Below are 19,631 nucleotides of genomic sequence, written 5' to 3' on the forward strand. Positions count from 1 at the left end.
GATCCAAATTTGTTTAAAGGCTTGTTTTTTTTCAAAAAGTTGTAATTAATGAGCTTTGATCCCACTTGGGGCAGTGGTTAGAGCATCTGCTCTAGAGTCGCAGAGTAAGAAGTTGATGAGTGAAAAATTCTCAAGAGGGAAGTTAAACATTATACTGGTACAATCAGTGAATCACTAAACAATCAATCATCCAAAACACAAAAATCATACCATACAAAGTAAATCTTAATACAATTGCAATTGCGTTAATTAATTAACAAAGAACTGATGATAGCATTACAAATACAGTGCAATTTAAAAATACTTGTATTAATTAAATCCTATTTTAAAATATGTGCATTACATCATCAAATTTCCCAAATCTGGAAAAAATGTCATGGTATTAATTTCTTTTCCCAAAAAGATCTTTCTCACATGAAGCACATATCAATAAAAATTTACAAGAAAAAATTCCTAAAGCCTGCAACGATTTCTGTTTTAAATATATACAGGTATAAGTTCCATCTCCATTGTACATGTCTAGTATAATTCAAATATGCAAATGATGTTCATTTACATGCAACACTCTTCAACAATTCAATGAAAATATCTCTCAAAATAACTTTTCTTTAAAATTTGTTAATAAACAACACACAGACCAAATCTGGTTTACAGTCCCAGCAACAGACAACGGCAGAACATTATCAAAACTATGGTACTCTTTACACCTTCTGATAGCTCTTTCTACATGAATTCTAAGTCTAGCTATTTGCTGAGTTTTACTAACTTCATCTTTACTAAATTTTACTTTACTTCCTAAAAAAGGTGGAATAATCAAGTGTGCACCAACACTGTCAAGTAAATCTTGGATTAAAAAACCTTTGTCGACCATCACATCATCACCTTGTTCTAATAGATCAAGTATACCACTTCTTTGTGTAACATCTTTATCAGAAATATTGCCAGTAAATAATCTGCTAACAAAACATACAGCACCATGAGGGGTTATACCAATCAAGCCTTTAAAGGTAGTATGAGACTTGTAATTTGAATATGACTGAGAGTTAAGTACTTTGGCACTTGGAGTCTGCACACGTATTTCTGTACAATCCAAAATAACTCGTGTATTGGGAAAAGTAGTCTTAAAGCATTCAGGCATATTCTGTTTAACAATATCTAAATCTGGCCATATGGGTAAACATCCCAAAACACAATACAAGTAATTGCTCCAAGTAATAATAATACGACTAACAGTGCTTTGAGACACACAAAAACGTTGTGCTAAATCTTCTTCAAAAAAACCTTGTCTAATTCTACATAAAAACATAAAAAATTGATCTACAATTGACAAAGACTCTTCTCTAAAAGGATTACAAACAATGTTTCTATTTCTCTGAACTTGTGACCACCTGATCATATTTGAGGCTGTTGGCTCAACAACATTATAAACAGCACAAAAAATATCGTAAGTAGAAAAACCAGTGTAAAAATTTATCAAATTTGGATCTTTAGAAAATCTCTCAATCCCAAACTTCTCTACTTTCTTCTCAAGGTGATGTACCCTTTCTTCTAGTTCAGAAATGTGTATCTTCATTGCCTACAATGTAGTATTACACAGTGATATATGTTCATTTTCAAATAAATATCAACATTACCACAATATAACAGAGACATGTATATTTACATGATGGAATATTATATCATGAAAATCATATGTACATCATTGGATGTCACTGATGGGGCAAATGCTACTTCAAAATCTGTACTGGTGGTTTGTTTAACAGTGTTAACAGATAAGATTTCCAATGTGGTTTTCATATACAAGGGCCAATAAAGCACATTGCTCACCTGAGTAATTTCTGATCTTTAAAAGATTTCCGCCTTGTACTATCTATATGTAAAACTCGAATTCCCTAATATTGCCCCATCCTATCCCCAGGCAGGGATCGAAATTAACTTTTTTAACCACTAGCAAATTTTAGCTAGTGACTTTTTTTCCTACTAGCAAAATTAAATTCTTACTAGCAATTTTCAAAGTTTACTTTTTTTAAAATTGAAGATACAGTCATACCTCTCCTTTTGTTTTTGTTTTGACAGGGAACACTTAGTATGTGCCTGCATTTTGAATTTTCATATTATTCTTAATGTTTTTCTAAGAATATATAACATGGATCAAATTTCAGAATATGACTTGGTAGACAAGTTACACTTAATCTATACATCAAAGAAATGAATGATACACTAACACCCATAAACATTTCATTTATTTATTTGATTCATGATTATAGTCAAAAGTGAGGAAGCATTAATGACAGTTGACTCAAGTTCAATCATCATACTCAAAAGTTACTGTCTAGTGAAATGTGAAACTCACGTTCCCATTTTCTAACGGTTTTGACAGAAGTAGTGACGCTAACACCTTTCTGTGTTGAGTTAACATGGACGAGGTCATTATTGTTTACATCTGAAACAGCTGACTGGGATTCGGAAGTGCGCTTATTAGGTTTACAATATTTATTTAGCGAATGCATGATTGATCATACATCAAGACGCCTTGGCCTTTCGATCCACGCTATGCATGTACTTTGCAACGCGTCTTGATACTCATTCGATAAAGCGTCTCTATTAGCATAAGATCAAAAGTAAACTTCAAAAGGCAACGAATAAACCCGGAATATCCGGAAAAAGATCAATTTTTTTACTCGCAAAAAATTGCGACCACTAGTGATTTTGAACTCGCGATTTTGATTTTCAATTCGCATTTAGCGAGTATTTCCCTGGAATTTCGTTGCCTGCCAGGGTCATGATATGAGAATCTAAACACTGCTCCAGATGCTAAGCTTCCACATAACTTTAAGCTTTTCTGACCCAGTGGTTCTTGATATGATTTTTTGAAAAGTGTGCTTCATTTTTCAATGTAAAACTAGGATTTCCTATTATGGCACCACTCTGCCCCTTGGGGTCATGATTTGATTAATTTAGCATCTACACTAGCCAAGCATGCTTCCACATAAGTTTAATCTTTTCTAACCCAGTTGTTCTTCATATGATTTTTGAAAAATGTCCTTTTTTTCAATGTAAAAGCAAGATTTCCTATTATGGCCCCACCCTAGCCCCTCGGGTCATGATTTGATTAATTCAGCATCTACACTAGCCCAGCATGCTTCCACATAAGTTTCAGCTTTTCTGGCCCACTTGGGAAGATTTATAAATGACCCCACCTTTTTCTTGATTATCCCCCCTCAAAATAGGACTTGGGCCTTCAAATTAAAATTTCATATTCTCCTTTACCCACGGATGCTTGGTAGTACCAAGTTCAGTTAAAATTAATCCTGTAGTTCTTGAGAAGAAGTTAAAAATATGCAAAGTTTACAGACAAATGGAAAGACGACAGACAATGGGTGATCAGAAAAGCTCACTTGAATTTTCAGCTCAGGTGTTAACTAAAGACAACACACCCCCAAGATCAAAGGAACTCATGATCTGTGTATTACCTCAAGATCTTCTTCAAGAGATGGTGCTTGGCGACAATAGTCATGCTCTTCAGATGGCATATCTGTTGGTGTGTAAATGGCACATGATGCAGTTGATGAATGTTGGTCTGTGTCTAACGAGATCGACGATGATGTTTTCTTCTTCTTAATAACTGATGTTTCTTCTCTGAAAAGATCAATATGTATTAAAATACATGTATAATACATAGCTATGTGTTATTTTGATACAGTAGAACTTTGAGAAGTAAGCTTATCTTATTGGAACTAAAAATTTGCCCATTCAAAACATTAATGATTCATAAACCACATTTGATCACAAAATTGCAATTTGTGCAATACTTTTTACATGTCTGGTCGTATAAAAGCTTCACCACATAGAAAATGATAAAAGAAAAATTAAGTTTGAGGGCAGACACAACACTGCATGTAGAAATTATTTTCATGACATACTTTACACTAACGTTTACACATCCAGGTAAGTTTTTTTAACTTTCATAATCCATTGGTACCAAAACAGATTTATCTGGGGAAAAAGTGTGTATAATAAAAAACGATTTACTTTTTTTCATGCAAGACAAGACTGACCATATTACTGTGATGCTCTCCCTCTGGGGTGATTTGAACCAACATATAAGAGGATATTTTTAAGCAATGAGTCCATGAATCATTATTTTTTGAAAGAAATAGTCTCATAATTACAACAGTGTTTGCAAACAAACTGAATATTAAACCTATGAAGTGTTTCATTGCAAATGTGATTTATATTTCAAAATTCCGGTATTATTGTTTGGGTAGATAATGGAAGAGCCAATGCACATCTTCTGTTTAAATTGAACTTGATATTTGGTTCTCGCTTATGACGTTGCACTTCCAAGGCGTTCAACATGTGTGATGTCAAATTAAAATGTAACCTTTAACACTTTGACCCCGTGTCTGTGTTATGATGCTTTGAATGCCATAAAATTTCCCCACGCTTACATGCAAAATACATGTGTATTGCTAGTTTTATATATATATTTAAATTTACAGTTTAGTTTTTTTCTATGCATTCCAAATAAGTAAAACTTGAAACTATACTATATATCGATAAGGTTTCAATTATAAGTCTCATCTTTCCTGGCTCCCATTTTTTTTCAGAAGATTTTTAGAGGATCCCACATACAATTTTCATTGACTATTTCTTAATTATCTCCCTTTGAAAGGTGATTTTGAACAATCTTGATTTCCCCTCACCAAAGGATTGTTCATGTGCCAAGTTTTGTTGAACTAGCTCAATGAAAGAAAATGTGAAATATTACTTAATATAATGATACTAAAAACACCACGCAGTGACGAATAATACACAAATTTGATCAGAAAATCTGACACTTGAGCTTTCGATCTGTTTAGGTGAGCTATTACAATGGCTCATTAATCAGCCAATAACCTACACATGTAATTAGGCTTTAATTAAAAAAAAATTAAGATTCTCATCCAATATTTTTTAAAAATCAAGGCAGGTCGGTGGATTTCATAACATATTTTTTTTTATTTTTTCCATTATACATGCATTATTTTTGACTTGATCAGATGGTGTAGATATCTTTTATATCCGAATGAAAGACATATATAGTTAAAGGTAAATTTAAAATGTATATAATTAATATCTCTTACTACACATTGTCTGGCATCAGGAATCTTTCACAACTGATGCTCCTTGTTTAATACTTCAGTTTATATTACAGCAATAGTCATTGATCTTGTCAGCTGAGCTGTAGAAATCATACTGATATATGTGGGATAGAGAACGAAAGTTGAAAAGTACCCGTAATTGATTACCGATCCCTGTCTGAATTGAGACAAAGAAAAAAGAATTATTTTGAAAAAAAAAATGGAGATGAGGATGAAAATCTAGGATTTTTTTTACTATGGCCTTGTACAGGTATTGTGTGCATTATTCAAGCTGTATTTATTACTTAACAAATGTTAATATAAGTACCGAATTGTCCATTTTTCATGTCCATTATGCTGTAACATGACCAGTTGTACAAACACATGATGTGCTTATGCATGTAACTCAATTTGTGAGCACAGCTGTTTATGTTGTGACATGATGGACATCAAAATTTACAACTCAGTGCTTAAATAATACAATGCAGTATTTTGTTTATCACTAGCAAAATTAATACTGCAAATTGTATCGATCATCACTTATCAAATCTTACTGAGGAGGTCCTTCTCTCTTCTTGGGTGGTTTACGGCTTGGTGCAATCTTGTTCCATGGAAATATACTTGGCACTGTGCCTTTCTTCAATTTTCTTAGTCCTAAAAGATGTATAGATGTTTAACCATCATTTAATTTTTAATCATGTATTTCCAAATTAAAATATTACATGTTTGTTTACGTTTTACTTTTCCCCAAATTACAATTTTATTTTTGAACTTTAATTAGAAATGCCATCTTGATTTTTTAGAAAGTTTATATACATGTGTATTTTGAATTGAAGAATACAAATTTATCATAGATCAATTAAATGAAGTAACAGCAAAAGAACTTAAACTTTGAAGCTGCTTGTACCTGTCAATGTTTTAACAATATCATCTTCCTTAAAATGCTTTGAGCACACATATGTGGACTTGGATATCTGAAAAATATTAATCAAGTTGTAGATCATCCGATTGGCATTGCTATTATTTCAGTTACAATTAAGAAATTATATGTTTTAAAAAGTATACTTAAAAAAAAACTTTATAATAAAGTATATATATCTATATACTTATATTATGCTTCTGTTGAAACGTCTCCTTTATATAAAGCTTAGAATGTACGTAATTAAATAATGGGTGCACAAGGCTTTCTTTGCCAAATTTTCAAAATATATCTTTGGTTTATACCAGCTGCTTACCTTGGCTTTATTATATCAATTGCCTCCTTCACCATAATTCAACGTGGCTCTACTCTTTTGCATGGCAAATTCATTGGCATTTTTGTTGATACAGATAGATATTCAAATGACATGGAAAGACAATTGCCTTTACATCAAATTTAACCAAAATATAGCATTTTGCCCTGCAAAAGAGTAGTGCCGCACTTATTGTGAGGGAACTATATGCAAATGGTAGTTGCAGAATAAAAAAATATTCCAAGTTGGTGCATATAAAATTAGGATGCTGTAGACAAAAGAATTTTTAAAACTTTTAGTTATAACTAAAAGGAACTGGACATCTTGATTACAAGTGTAAATGTACATGTATTCTCAATAGTTACTGACTTTGAGAACAGGCTTAGTGTATGTTTGGCATTTTGTTTTGTTGATACCCATATGGCCTATAAATTGTAGGCCTAATTTCAAATAGCCTAAATATTAAACATGTCTCACGACCGATACAGTGTATACATAATGATACATTTGTATGATTTAATACTATACAGGCTCAAGATGTTATCAGGTTATGAAGAGATTTGTTTTTGTCTTCGGATCGAAATAATTAACTGGCATGTTGGTTGGAATGGGGCTTGGGTTTTCACGCTTGTAGCGATATTTATCATTCAAAATACATTTTATATGACTTGAAAATGTATTCAAGGGTGTTATATCGAAATGTAATAATTTAATTTCAAACCATGTAGAGATGTAATGAAAGTGCCAGATGATACGAAACTTCGCTTGTGTGCAGTTTATAATATAGCAAGATGGACGTAAACATCACTGGTGATGTGGAATCTATCGCCTCACTGTGATTAAATAAAAGGGTCCAGTATGTCAAAACTCAATGAAATTAAAGGAAAATATAATCAAAATTTAAAATCTGTGACTTTTTCAGTTGTTTCAGTGAGGGATTTTTGTATATTCACAAAACCGACAAACTCAGAGTCAGGCACGTGAAAAACTTACATGGAAGTCAGGGCCTTCGTCACGCCGTATTTTAATAATCCACTCTTTCCGTGCAGATGGATCCTTTGGAAAAGAGTGGAAGGATGTTGCTGTACCCCGACGACTGTCCTCGCTACAAAGCGGCACGCAACAATAAGCCGCGGAGCCTGTTTTCGCATGGCCGTCCATTTTCAGCGTCTGCTCGCACATGTGCTTTTTGTCAGGTCAGCCTCGTTATCGCTACGAACTTTAGCGCGTGCGTGAATAGAGTCTATTCAGCTCAAAATGGTGCTTATAAATTTTTACGTAACAAAATTTTGCGAATAACCACTGCTTTGTTAACATTTTCTTGTTTGTAATTTATTTTAACGTAACAAAATTTTGCAAATAACCACTGCTTTGTTAACATTTTCTTGTTTGTAATTTATTTTTAAAAAAAATATTTTAGCGAATGCAATGAACTCGCAAATTTGCTAAAAAAATTATGCACAGCAAAAATTTTCAGACTAACGGAATACCATTGATTTTTCTGTCCAACATTGTCTGAAAGGGTATAATGACCCATATTTTCTCGATTATTCTAGAAATCTTTCTAGACCGTTGTTGATATAAAAAAGGTCAGTCCTAAACAAAGTAGCAATTCCTGTACAAAGAAGTGTTCATTTCGAAGGCATATCGTAGAAAGCCTTAAAATTATATTTAAGACATTTTCTAGGAAGATTCATATTAGAAAAAATCTGCCATTTTTTCCTAATATTTAGAGACAAATTTATATTTCGCCATGTGATAATAAAAAAAGATTTGGGAAACCCCCTTAACCATTGTAAACACCGACTTATGGTGTCCAGCTATTGTCATTAACATCTCAAATTTTACGATATACTTCCTAATTAAGCAGTGACTATATGACTCAGTGATTGTGCTTAAAATCGTTAATAATGTATTTTTCTTGTTATCTCTGACAGAAATTATGCAGACACACTATTTTATTTTAAATATGTTTGACTTTAATTCCATAGAAAGCTCAATGCTTACTGGCAAGACCTCTTTTAGAATAATCATAGTTTTGCAATTTATTGTCTGTATTAATTACTGTAGCTGCAGCAATGTTACCTTCTCCCTTATTTTTATTTTATTCTTTTATTTTTTTTTTGGGAGGGGGTCCTCTGTAAATCAGGCATGAACTGTCAAGTACTAGGTTGCTGAGCAGAGCAACTGGTAAGCATGCATCTGCAGATTTATTTGACACAGTTTTCGTGTTTAATAGACTGGAAAAGCTGACATCGAATTAAAGTTTCGTCTTCTATGTTGAATGTAAAAACAATTTAGTTGATCTACAGTCGCAAAGTTCAGTGGGACTAATTTTTTTGGACAGACGTCTATTCTAAGGAAAATTGCAGTGTCGATGATTCTCGAAAGTTAACGGAAAGGACGACATAATTGGGGCTATTGCTTTTAACTAAAAAAAGCTACCCGAGGTAAAAAAGGCTGCAGTTGTTAATTCTAGCTACATAGGCATGCATACATTGATTTTACTTGCCCTGTATATTTTAAACCAAACACTCTCAGACTTTAAAAGTGTTTAACAGTACAACTTCACTTGGACCTAAAACATGCTTCCGAGAATAACAAGTACTTTTTAAAGGCATAATTATTATTCAAAATTTTCTTTTTAGTGAACCTACCAATTTCCTCGGCTGTAGGATTAAGGCCTACCTTTCACAGAGCTCTAAATCGCTGAAATAACAATTGCGCCAAAGATATGTCTTGTGAAGACCTAATTTTGAAAATCGAGTATGCAACTCAGATTATTCTGGGAATCGTATATGCAATGCATGGGCGTCGGAATCGGGTGGCTAGGGGGCTTAACCCTCAACTTTTTTCGCAAAGATAGGCTTATTATATTTAAAACTGGGTTTTACCCTTTTTTTTGTTGGTTAAGCCCCCCCCCCCCCACTTCCAATTTGCTTGCGACGCCAATGTAATACCAGTATTGGTACTTGTGGATAAGACTCTCTCCCTTCAACACAAGCTTCTTGGACTAGTTTATCTTTTTAAGATTAAAACATACATTACATTTTATACTGTACGAAAAATTGGAAAAAGCCCCTTAAAGTAAATTTTCATTCAGTCCCCAACATCTCTCTCTCTCTCTCTCTCTCTCTCTCTCTCTCTCTCTCTCTCTCTCTCTCTCTCTCTCTCTCTCCAATGTGACTGAAATTAATCAAGTTTAAACAATAAAAATTTTATTTCATTGAATTTAATTTGGACTGTTGCATTCTGTTTATAATTATTTAAGCAATTCCTGTAATGGACAAGATAAGGTAAGAGCAGTATTTGGCTCCCCATTCTGGGTGTCTTTCAGAATAATCCGACAATTTATCCATAAAAACCTGTTGTCACCCCTGCCACAAGATGAGTATTGGTTTTAAGATTTAGAATATACAGGTGTCACAGTGAGATATTTTTCTGCAAATTTTAATAAATTTTACAACACATTTACTTTTGGAAAACATAGAGCACAAGCTTGCCTATCTACCTAGTTTATATATTTTATACATTTTAAACACATATATCAGATGCAGTTTATGTAATAAATTCTCAGATAGGCAAGCTTGTGCTCTATGTTTCCGAAGAGAAATGTATCCCTAATATGATGAAATTCCACCAGAATTGAGAAAAATCTGGAGAATGCCGTATTTCTGTGCCCTTAAGTGGCTTCCATGAAAGATTTGAATTAAAATAAGTGTTTGTATTAAAGTGAGGATCATTTTAACTTCTGAACTACAAACTATCACAATTCTACCATTGTTCTGATTTTTACATCAAATAAGGGGCCAGATTTGGCTGTTACCCTATCTTGTCCTTTTTACTAGTTTCAGCAACATGATATACCAAACTCTTACATTTTCTTCCCCCATCCTATGGGCAGCTGAATCACCTATCTTCATTAGCAAACAACGGAAATTGTTTTCCTCCATATTCGACGAAAGAAAATTAAAAAGAGGTCTGTGGAACGATTCATCTATTTATATAAGCATGAAGAAAGGCGTAAAAACGAGATTATGAAAGGTGTAATAGCCCCTTTTCGATTAGAAAGGCGTAATTATACATGTACCTTTTGGAAAGGCGTAATAACGATTTTTGAAAGGGCGTTATAACACCTTTTTGATTGGAAAGGCGTAATAACGCCTTCAGAAAAGGTGTAATAACGCCGTTTTGATTGGAAAGGCGTAATAATGCCTTTTGGAACAGAAGGGCGTAATAAATTTGTTATAACGCCTTTAAATTTTTTCTCTTTAGATTGATCCTAATCAGCTAATAGGCTTTCGTATTTACTAAATGAAGTATTCAGCACTTGAAATTTAAAAAACTTGGCTCGTACAAACTCATAAAATCATCATTACAGCGTGATAAATATTATACATAAAAGGATCTACTATATGCATGATAGAGAATAAGGCAACCAAATCTTTAAATCCATATCGGTATTTTTATCTGCTACGTTGAACGTAGAGGAAGTGAAATGTCATTTGCGAAAATCAGTAGTCATTCTCTCATCGACCAAATGCTAATACATTGGGTTTCATGAAGTGAAGCTCACACGAAGGATAATACATGCGGTTTCTAAAATATCAAAATCACATTTGGTGTCAAAGCAGAGAGTTAAAAAAAATGCATATAAATAATACAACGGTCTGTGCAAGCAAAATTTCATAACGCACGTTACTCAATTTGTTTGCACACATCGTCGCAATCTTTAAATTATATCTTTTAGAAAATAATGATTTGTTGCTTAGATATACATATACAACACAAACCTGGATTTTGAAGTCCAACAGTGCCTTTGTAGCAGTACTCAACAATGGCTGTCTTCTTGAAGTTAGGAACACAGAGGTACTGACTATTCCCGAATTTGTCCACGCCACACTTGAGTCTGGAAGCTGCCTTATTTTGTCCCGTTTTGTTAATAGGACACGATCCCGAAACATATCCGAAGTCAAGGTAGTCCATACCTGGTTATAAATTATCAAATACATCTTTGATTTCACTTTGTAATTGTATGTAAAGTATTTTTTAATAACAAAAGTTTTAAAAAAAAAAAAGGAAGTTAAGACAAAGAATAAAGATAAATAAGAATGCACTAAACGTTAAGATCAAGATTATGGGTCAAATACATGTATCATAATTCAACCTTTTTGGTCTTCTCTAAAATGAAAATTAAAAAACATAAAAGCCGTATTTCCTTCTTCAGGAGCAAAGATGACGACCAAAGTTAAAATATGAGATAAGTCCATAACTAAAAAAAAATCTAAAACGTATTGTTATCGGTTATATAGATGAAAATTAAGATTACGATACGCGTCATCCATACATAAATGGCAGGCCCAAGTATTCCTCTTAAGAACATTGATTGATTGTATATTGTTTAACGCCCATTTAGAGAACTGTTCACTCATATGGACACGCCATTTCTTTCCCGTGGAGAGCTGCAAATGTTGTAGTATACTCCTAACTCAGGGCCATTAAGGTAGGACAAAATACCCGTGGATTCTTTTTTAACCCATTTCTTAAACAGTACTGGAGGAAAAAGAATAATATAACTATATTGACAACAATGAATGATCCCTAAAAGAAAAATATTAAGTTTTGGTATATTTGCGTTATATTTTGCTAAAAAATCAGAGAATCCTATATATCGGTCACTTGGGAGCTTACATGTCCATTTCGGAATGTGTTTATATACGCTAAGTGCAATTAACAAGCATTTAACAGTCTGTTTTAAAATGCAGTGCTCCTTTTGTTCCGTAAATAGTAGAGTAATGATATTTGGATACATATATAAGGATTCTACATTCTCTATGTGAGACAAAGGTCAAGGTCATATCAAGAGGTTAAAGGTCAAATATTGTGACGTCATCTGCAGAATCTTTTAATTTTTTTGCCATGGAATTTTTTTAATCGCCAAAATATCTTAAACCACCGGTACAATTTTCTTTATTTTTACACATTTAATTCTATGACCCATTTGAATCATTCTGATGATTTTTTGTAAAAAATGAATCATACATTTTCTCTTAAGAAAACTTAAACTGTCGGATATTAACATGTGCATTTTCAGTTTCTGACACAATGTATGTTCTATTTTACTTACTATTTTACCCAAATATTTCAGTATCAATGTGACTTACTGATTTTAAGTTACAAAAAGGTTATCTTTATTAAAAGTATTACACAAATTTGCAATAGATCAATGGAAAATTCTAAAATAATGCTCATTTTCAAGTCGAATGTCTGAATCAACAATCTTCTTACAGGGGTCTGATAGGCCATACTTCAGACTATATGAGCAAAAAATGTGCGGTTGAATTTCTTTCATATCATGTATAAAGAGAGATTTTGTATCCAAGAACAAAATATCAAAGTTTCAGAAAAAATTAATTTGAGGGAAAATTTGATCTAGCCATTTGTCAGGAAGATATCTTTTTCGTGTCAGTACCTACTACATGTAATACATGTTAGGTGTCATACGCATGTATCGAATTGGGACATAAAAATTTTGTAAATAGATATAAAAGCATATCAATTCATCGTTAATCGAAGTTAACAATAAAAAGAATTCAAATCAACCTGACTCATACAAATGTATCAGCAAGATAAAACAAAACATTGATTCACATGCAAGGCCATATTTTAAAATTTATCTGGGTCGCTTTATGGATTTTTAATACTTTAATGAGGATAAACTTGAGACAAAATTTAACAACGTTGTAAGATTGCAAATGACAAGTGATATTAAGACTTCAGAAATGCATCTTTATATATCTATATCTATCTATGAAAAAAAGCTGATAAGAAATGTTTCATTAACAAACATTGATTGGTTTGTATAAAAAATACCTAAGATGACGCAACAAAATACAACACATCTCTATAAAACGGATAAAAAAAAAACATGACGCAATAAAACATGTTCATTAATCTTAATACGCTTATGAAATCGAATTTGTCATAACTTACGATATAGCGAAATAATTGTTATTACGTTCTTAATCATCAGATTCATTGTTTGAAAGTTAATATCATGTATTCAAAGGCCCTCATTCCTTATATTTTCTTTACATTGTAATTTTTATTGCCCCGATTTCAACAGTTAATATACCTGTAGCCATATCCACTGCCTGATCTCTGGAAGCATCAAAAGTCGAATCAGGTCGAGGTGTCATGGTAGAGAACGAATCTCCTGTCGCCAGGTCACTCCCGTTGTCATGATTTGTTTACAAAGGAAAATGGTAGACAATTCAGTGTGTAAATAATGACCAAGCACTGCGTATGTAACAAGTTAGTCATTAAGGATTGAAATGAATGACATAGATCGAATTGTCTGTAGAAATAAAAAAAAGCATGAATCAACCATTCATCTTGCGAAAAATTCTTTTCATTCAAGACTCTTAGTATTCTTGTTTTATACCACCTGCATGTCAATAGTTTGCCTCGATTTAAAATTTCTTTTTTAATGATTTCGGGATTCTCAGGTTTTACCGAGACTCAGCAGTGATCAGTTGGTGGTTCGTAGGATTCAGCGAAGGTTAGAAGACGAGTGTCGTGAGTGATGCATTCGCGTATTTTACAGTTAGAGAGTGAATTTGGAAGGCCAACCAAGTTAAGGGCTGCCAAAAACTTGATTGACCTCCAACATAGCCATAGTTTGTTGTGTCTCGTCTGTTCAGGCTGCTATTCTCATTGTCCGTCCCGATTAAGGCATCATAAAATGGGTGTAATGGTTGAAGGGCTATCACATATACTGTCGGTCCTGAATTCTACAGTATATGCGGTACTCCGAGGGCGACTGGGTATCTTATTCAAATGTTATGTTAGGAGTCTCCCTTTGATTTTGTTTCTTGCCTAAGATTTTTGAAGTGATTTACTGTTGATTTTAATTTACCTATCTTTTGCGTGACAAGAAAAAAACACTTGCTGTGGCCTTCAACTCGACATTTAGATATATCGACGACGTTTTGTCAATTAATAATGATTATTTCCATTCCTACGTCGACACGATATATCCTGGTGAGCTTGAGATAAAAGATACCACAGAGTCCGACACTTCTGCTTCATACTTGGATATTTTACTTGAAAAAGACACAAATGGTAATCTAACAACCAAGCTATATGATAAACGTGATGACTTTAACTTTTCTATCGTCAACTTCCCTTACTTATGCAGCAATATACCTTCATCACCTGCATACGGAGTATTTATATCTCAGTTAATTCGATACGCAAGAGCATGCTCTACGTATGAACAATTTCTTAAACGAGGTAAATTATTGACAAGCAAGTTGATGAAACAAGAATATCAACAGTCTCGTTTAAAGTCATCATTTCGTAAATTCTATGGTCGATACAATGACCTTGTCAGCAAATACAATTTATCATTGAATGAAATGCTGACTGACGTTTTTTCATATCAATTGTTAGTCCATTATTTATAAACTGAGTTGACCACGGATTTTTTCCGTTATTTCCTGATTATGACAACGAGCACACGGCGGGTGTGACAGGTCGGCAGGGGATGCTCACTCCTCCATGGCACCTGATCCCACCTCTGATGTTTCGGGGGTCCGTGTTTGCTCTGCTTTTGTTTTGTATGTTTGTTTTTGGACGTTGAGATTGAATACTGTTCGTTATTTCCATATCATTCTAGATAAGGTTAGAACGTATTTTTAGCCGGGCTTATTGCTCAAAAGAGCACTTGCTGGCTTATGGGATCCCGTTCAAGGTAGGATGTTGACCCAATAGTCGCCATTTTAGAGTTACGTGAAGAAAATAGTTCTTACTCTCAGCCGCTTTTGAGATAATACAAACACTAAATAAAGTAACAAAAATAAAACGAAGCTTTATCTATATAAAATAAACATTAGTAGTAATGACTTTGAAAACATCATAAGTCAAAGAATATAGTTCATTAGCAAAAGGATTTTTGATAATCAGTGTTACCGTAGTTCTCTACACATACGAGGTAAAGCAGGAGAGGGAACCAGACTGGCTTGTTTGTTTATATTCAGCTGCGGCTCCAGATTAATTCTGATTCTGACAAAATTGGACCGTGGTATTAGGATTAAAAAACTCACTGTCAGTGTCTTATCATTTATATTGATAGTTTTAAAATAATTTTTTCATCAGAATATAAACATGGTTCATGAAAGAAATCCAATCTGCTCTGTAAATGAGCGCAGTTCTCTGTACTTCTGAGTACTCTGATTATATTTTGACAGTCCACTAAGATCATACCAATTATTTCGAATCATTTAGTGTTGAACACCCCAAACCCTGGATATGACCAGGTATGATCCCTTTGATTAATTGTAAATACATTACACTTTGTACACAGTACATTCTCGTGTATATAAAAATAACTGAGAATCATTAATTTTAAATACATACATGTAATAATGCATAGTTTCATTGTAACATAAATAATGCAATTTGACAAGGCTAAATCTTACCCTTTTACCAGTTAAATATCACAAAACATGGATTTAACGATGGTTTGGGCTACAAATTGTTAGAGTTAAACCTGGATAACGTTTCAAAAAAGTCAGGTGATGTTTACAAATGTCGTCTACTGATAAAAATATCAGATACGTATTATCAGTATCAATATTTTCTAATATATGTGTTCACTGAAAGACCGCTTGGCCTCTCTAACACATTTGGTAGCAGTATTGTCAATGAGGGTAACATAATGGTAATGTAGTGATTGAGTAAAAGAACTGGTACTGGAAGAAGTTGGAATTTAACCCCCCCCCCCCTTCACTCTCCATCCTCCTTGAAACGTTTTTTTTTAAAGTAAATTCATATTTCCTCGGCTGATGATAATGAGACTTTAGTATAATGTAGAAGTACTTTTTTGGTGTTACATTTCTGGAGATGATATATTAAATCTTTTATCCCTTTGTCTAGATTAAGGTCATATTCACGTTAATGCGAGAGCTGTTTGCGTATCTTTAAGATAGGGTGTGTGTTTTTTCTCTTTCTAATGAACGTCTTTTGGTGAAAAATTTGCAAATACCTTTGACAAATATTAAGAATATACAAAAGCAAGATATAATTTAAAAATATCAAATTTATTCTCTTCTCTAAATATGTCAGTGGTAGTGGTACCCTGTGAAGTCACGATCGAAATCAGATATAAAAAAAAATATGCAACACCAACGATCAACCCTCCGGTGGAAGGATGATAAGAATGAAAATAATACAATCAATGTATATAATATTTCAATCTTATTTTGACTTCATGTTGTGCAAGTTTCTTCGAATCATGAACAAAAATGACGTCAAGGCGAAGCGTCGAGAGATCTAAAATTTTGTGAAGCACTATTTATAACTCTCTTTTTCAGACTTGCTAACTTGCTTAAACAATAACATAGGAAAAATGTTTATACTTTTTCTAACATTTTAATCAAGCAATGTAAAATCAAACGCCCTGGACGACCACCATTTTTTTTTACCGAATTTAACAGTTACTGCACTTTCAACTATCTTTTTTCTTCATTGTAAATCACGAAGGTAAATCATTTATATCAAGATCAGTGATTTGTTTTCTACAATTATAATTTAGAAAGTATATAGAAAGAATCCACATTTATATCCTCCAATGTAATGTAGTGTACAGGGTCAACATAACTTTAAACTATTTCAGATAAAATTTTGCATACAAAGAAAGTAAACAGAAGGTTTAAAATGCATTATACCTGGGTACAGTCCACTAATTGTTTTCCCATAGGCGACAATGTTAACGTTTCCTCTCATAGCGATGTCCCTAATTTTCGTTCAGAAGTGAGTGACCCCTCAAATCAAAGCACATCAACTTGTCTTTCCTTGGTTAAAATCTCGAGGTGGCATGTCAGATTTGTTTTCCGGCAAAATGCGTCTGTCTGCGGGAACCTCTAAAAATGAAAGTGAAAGTAGGGGAATTTCAGAATTGTAACTGGCGTTATAATACACAAAATAATTCGGCTGATCTTCTTGATAAATTACATTTTCCAAGCTTTTTTGGTAGAAAAGATACTCCTTATCAACAAGTGTGAGGCTCAGTTTAGTACATCTGCCCAATTTTTTTTATGCAAGTCTGCAAATTAAGGAACTTGGAATTTTTTCTGCACTACTTTCTTCTCCTACCGATTCTAAAAATAATTAGTGGGATGTACCCACCTATACTGTTATATATACTCTTCAAAATTAGAAACGCATAGTAGAATTTTAGTGACACATTGAACATAAAGATTATTGAGTAAAATTAGGCATTGATAAAACAGAAATGTGGTAAGCAACAGGAATACTATCTAAATGTCATAATTATTCAACAATTTTAAAATTATAGCCAGTTTTAGACCATTAAAGATCAATATCTGGTATGCCCCCCCGCAGACACAAATGATAGCCACAAACGGCATCTAATGGAAGCAAATGTGAGTAATAACAAGAGGCCCATGGGCCACATCGCTCACCTGAGTAACTTGGGTGATGCAGATCTTTTTAAAAGATTTGTTCTATATATATTTCTATGTAAAACTTGGATTCCCCATTGTGGCCCCGCCCTACGCCCGAGGGTCATGATTTTAACAATTTAATATCTACACTACCTAAGGATGCTCCCACATAAGTTTCAGCTTTCCTGGCCCAGAGGTTCTTGAGAAGAAGTTTTTTAAAGATTTATTCTATATATTTCTAGGTTAAACTTGGATTCCCTATTGTGGCCCCGCCCTACCCCCGGGGGTCATGATTTTAACAATTTAATATCTACACTACCCAAGGATACTTCCACATAAGTTTCAGCTTTCCTGGCCCAGTGGTTCTTGAGAAGAAGATTTTCAAAGATTTGTTCTATATATTTCTATGTAAAACTAGATTCCCTATTGTGGCCCCGCCCTACCCCCGGGGGTCATGATTATAACAATTTAATATCTACACTACCCAAGAATACTTCCACATAAGTTTCAGCTTTCCTGGCCCAGTGGTTCTTGAGAAGAAGATTTTCAAAGATTTGTTCTATATATTTCTATGTAAAATTGGATTCCCTATTGTGGCCCCGCCCTACCCCCGGGGGTCATGATTTTTACAATTAATATCTACACTACCCAAGGATGCTTCCACATAAGTTTCAGCTATCCTGGACCAGTGGTTCTTGAGAAGAAGATTTTTAAAGATTTGTTCTATATATTTTTATGTAAAACTTGGATTCCCTATTGTGGCCCCGCCCTACCCCTGGGAGTCATGATTTTTTCAATTTGATAGCTACACTAACCAAGGATGCTTCCACATAAGTTTCAGCTTTCCTGGCCCAGTGGTTCTTGAGAAGAAGATTTTTAAAGATTTGTTCTGTATATTTCTATGTAAAACTTGGATTCCCTATTGTGGCCCCGCCCTACCCCTGGGGATCATGATTTTTACAATTTAATATCTACACTACCCAAGGATGCTTCCACATAAGTTTCAGCTTTCCTGGCCAAGTGGTTCTTGAGAAGAAGATTTTTAAAGATTTGTTCTATATATTTCTATGTAAAACTTGGATTCCCTATTGTGGCCCCGCCCTACCCCCGGGGTTCATGATTTTAACAATTTAATATCTACACTACTCCAGAATGCTCCCACATAAGTTTCAGCTTTTCTGGCCCAGTGGTTCTTGAGAAGAAGATTTTTTAATGACCCCACCCTATTTTCGTATTTTCTTGATTATCTCCCCTTGGAAGGGGTCTTGGCCCTTGATTTTAACAATTTAAATTCCCCTTCACCTAAGGATGCTTTGTACCAAGTAAGGTTAAAATTGGCCCAGTGGTTCTTGAGAAGAAGTTGAAAATGTGAAAAGTTTACAGACGGACGGACGGACAGACGGACGGACAGACGGACGGACGGACGACGGACGCCGGGTGATCAGAAAAGCTCACTTGAGCTTTCAGCTCAGGTGAGCTAAAAATTGCATAGGAATACTCTCTTACTTCAAATGTAGAACTTTTGTACAGTAAGCTGTTGCAGAGTCTGGGGTTGCGATTGTCTTTAGCAAATCATGTCAACCCATTTTGTCCAATGCTGCTTAATTTGGATTAAATCTAGCGATTTAGATGACTGTGGCAGAAACAGGTTGTTGTTTCTTTGCACGAATTGGTGTGTCAAACAAGCCATATGTGTCTGTGTATTGTGAAATTGCAATACGGCTCTAGGATGTTGCAAACTTGAATGGGTATGTGTAGGCAGAACATGGTTAGAGTACCTTTTTCCATCAAAGTCCATTGAATTCGAA

The 19,631-nt window shown here is 33.9% G+C and overlaps 2 protein-coding genes across 2 annotated transcripts in view; both read right to left on the reverse strand.

The window, feature by feature from the left end:
• LOC134275821 (uncharacterized) overlaps nucleotides 1-13,554 on the reverse strand; it is a 104,160-nt gene extending 90,606 nt beyond the window's left edge. Inside the window, exons 1-2 of the mRNA XM_062758113.1 lie at nucleotides 13,491-13,554; nucleotides 11,149-11,343 (exon numbers count right to left, since the gene is read on the reverse strand). Coding sequence (XP_062614097.1) covers nucleotides 11,149-11,343; nucleotides 13,491-13,554 — 259 coding nt within the window. The remainder of the gene's footprint in view (nucleotides 1-11,148; nucleotides 11,344-13,490) is intronic.
• On the reverse strand, nucleotides 150-6,143 carry LOC134275817 (uncharacterized). The gene is made up of 5 exons (XM_062758110.1): nucleotides 6,031-6,143; nucleotides 5,678-5,777; nucleotides 3,474-3,639; nucleotides 639-1,576; nucleotides 150-174 (listed from the first exon to the last, which is right to left on the reverse strand). The coding sequence occupies exons 1-5, from the start codon at nucleotides 6,125-6,127 to the stop codon at nucleotides 150-152; spliced, it is 1,326 nt and encodes a 441-aa protein (XP_062614094.1). The 5' UTR covers nucleotides 6,128-6,143.
• Nucleotides 13,555-19,631: the final 6,077 nt, after the last annotated feature.

The sequence above is a fragment of the Saccostrea cucullata genome, unplaced genomic scaffold, assembly GCF_032062105.1.
Source record: "Saccostrea cucullata isolate Sc308-1 unplaced genomic scaffold, CSIRO_AGI_Scuc_v1 ctg1310, whole genome shotgun sequence".
NCBI classification, from domain to species: Eukaryota; Metazoa; Mollusca; class Bivalvia; order Ostreida; family Ostreidae; genus Saccostrea; species Saccostrea cuccullata.

What these genes read in the sequence shown, in the direction of transcription:
- LOC134275817 (XM_062758110.1), bottom strand. Translation starts at nt 6,127, where the DNA reads ATGATCTACAACTTGATTAATATTTTTCAGATATCCAAGTCCACATAT. An exon ending in TATTGTTAAAACATTGACAG is followed by an intron (nt 5,778 to 6,030) that starts GTACAAGCAGCT and finishes TACATCTTTTAG; the next exon opens with GACTAAGAAAATTGAAGAAA. An exon ending in GGGACTGTAAACCAGATTTG is followed by an intron (nt 175 to 638) that starts GTCTGTGTGTTG and finishes TTGATTGTTTAG; the next exon opens with TGATTCACTGATTGTACCAG.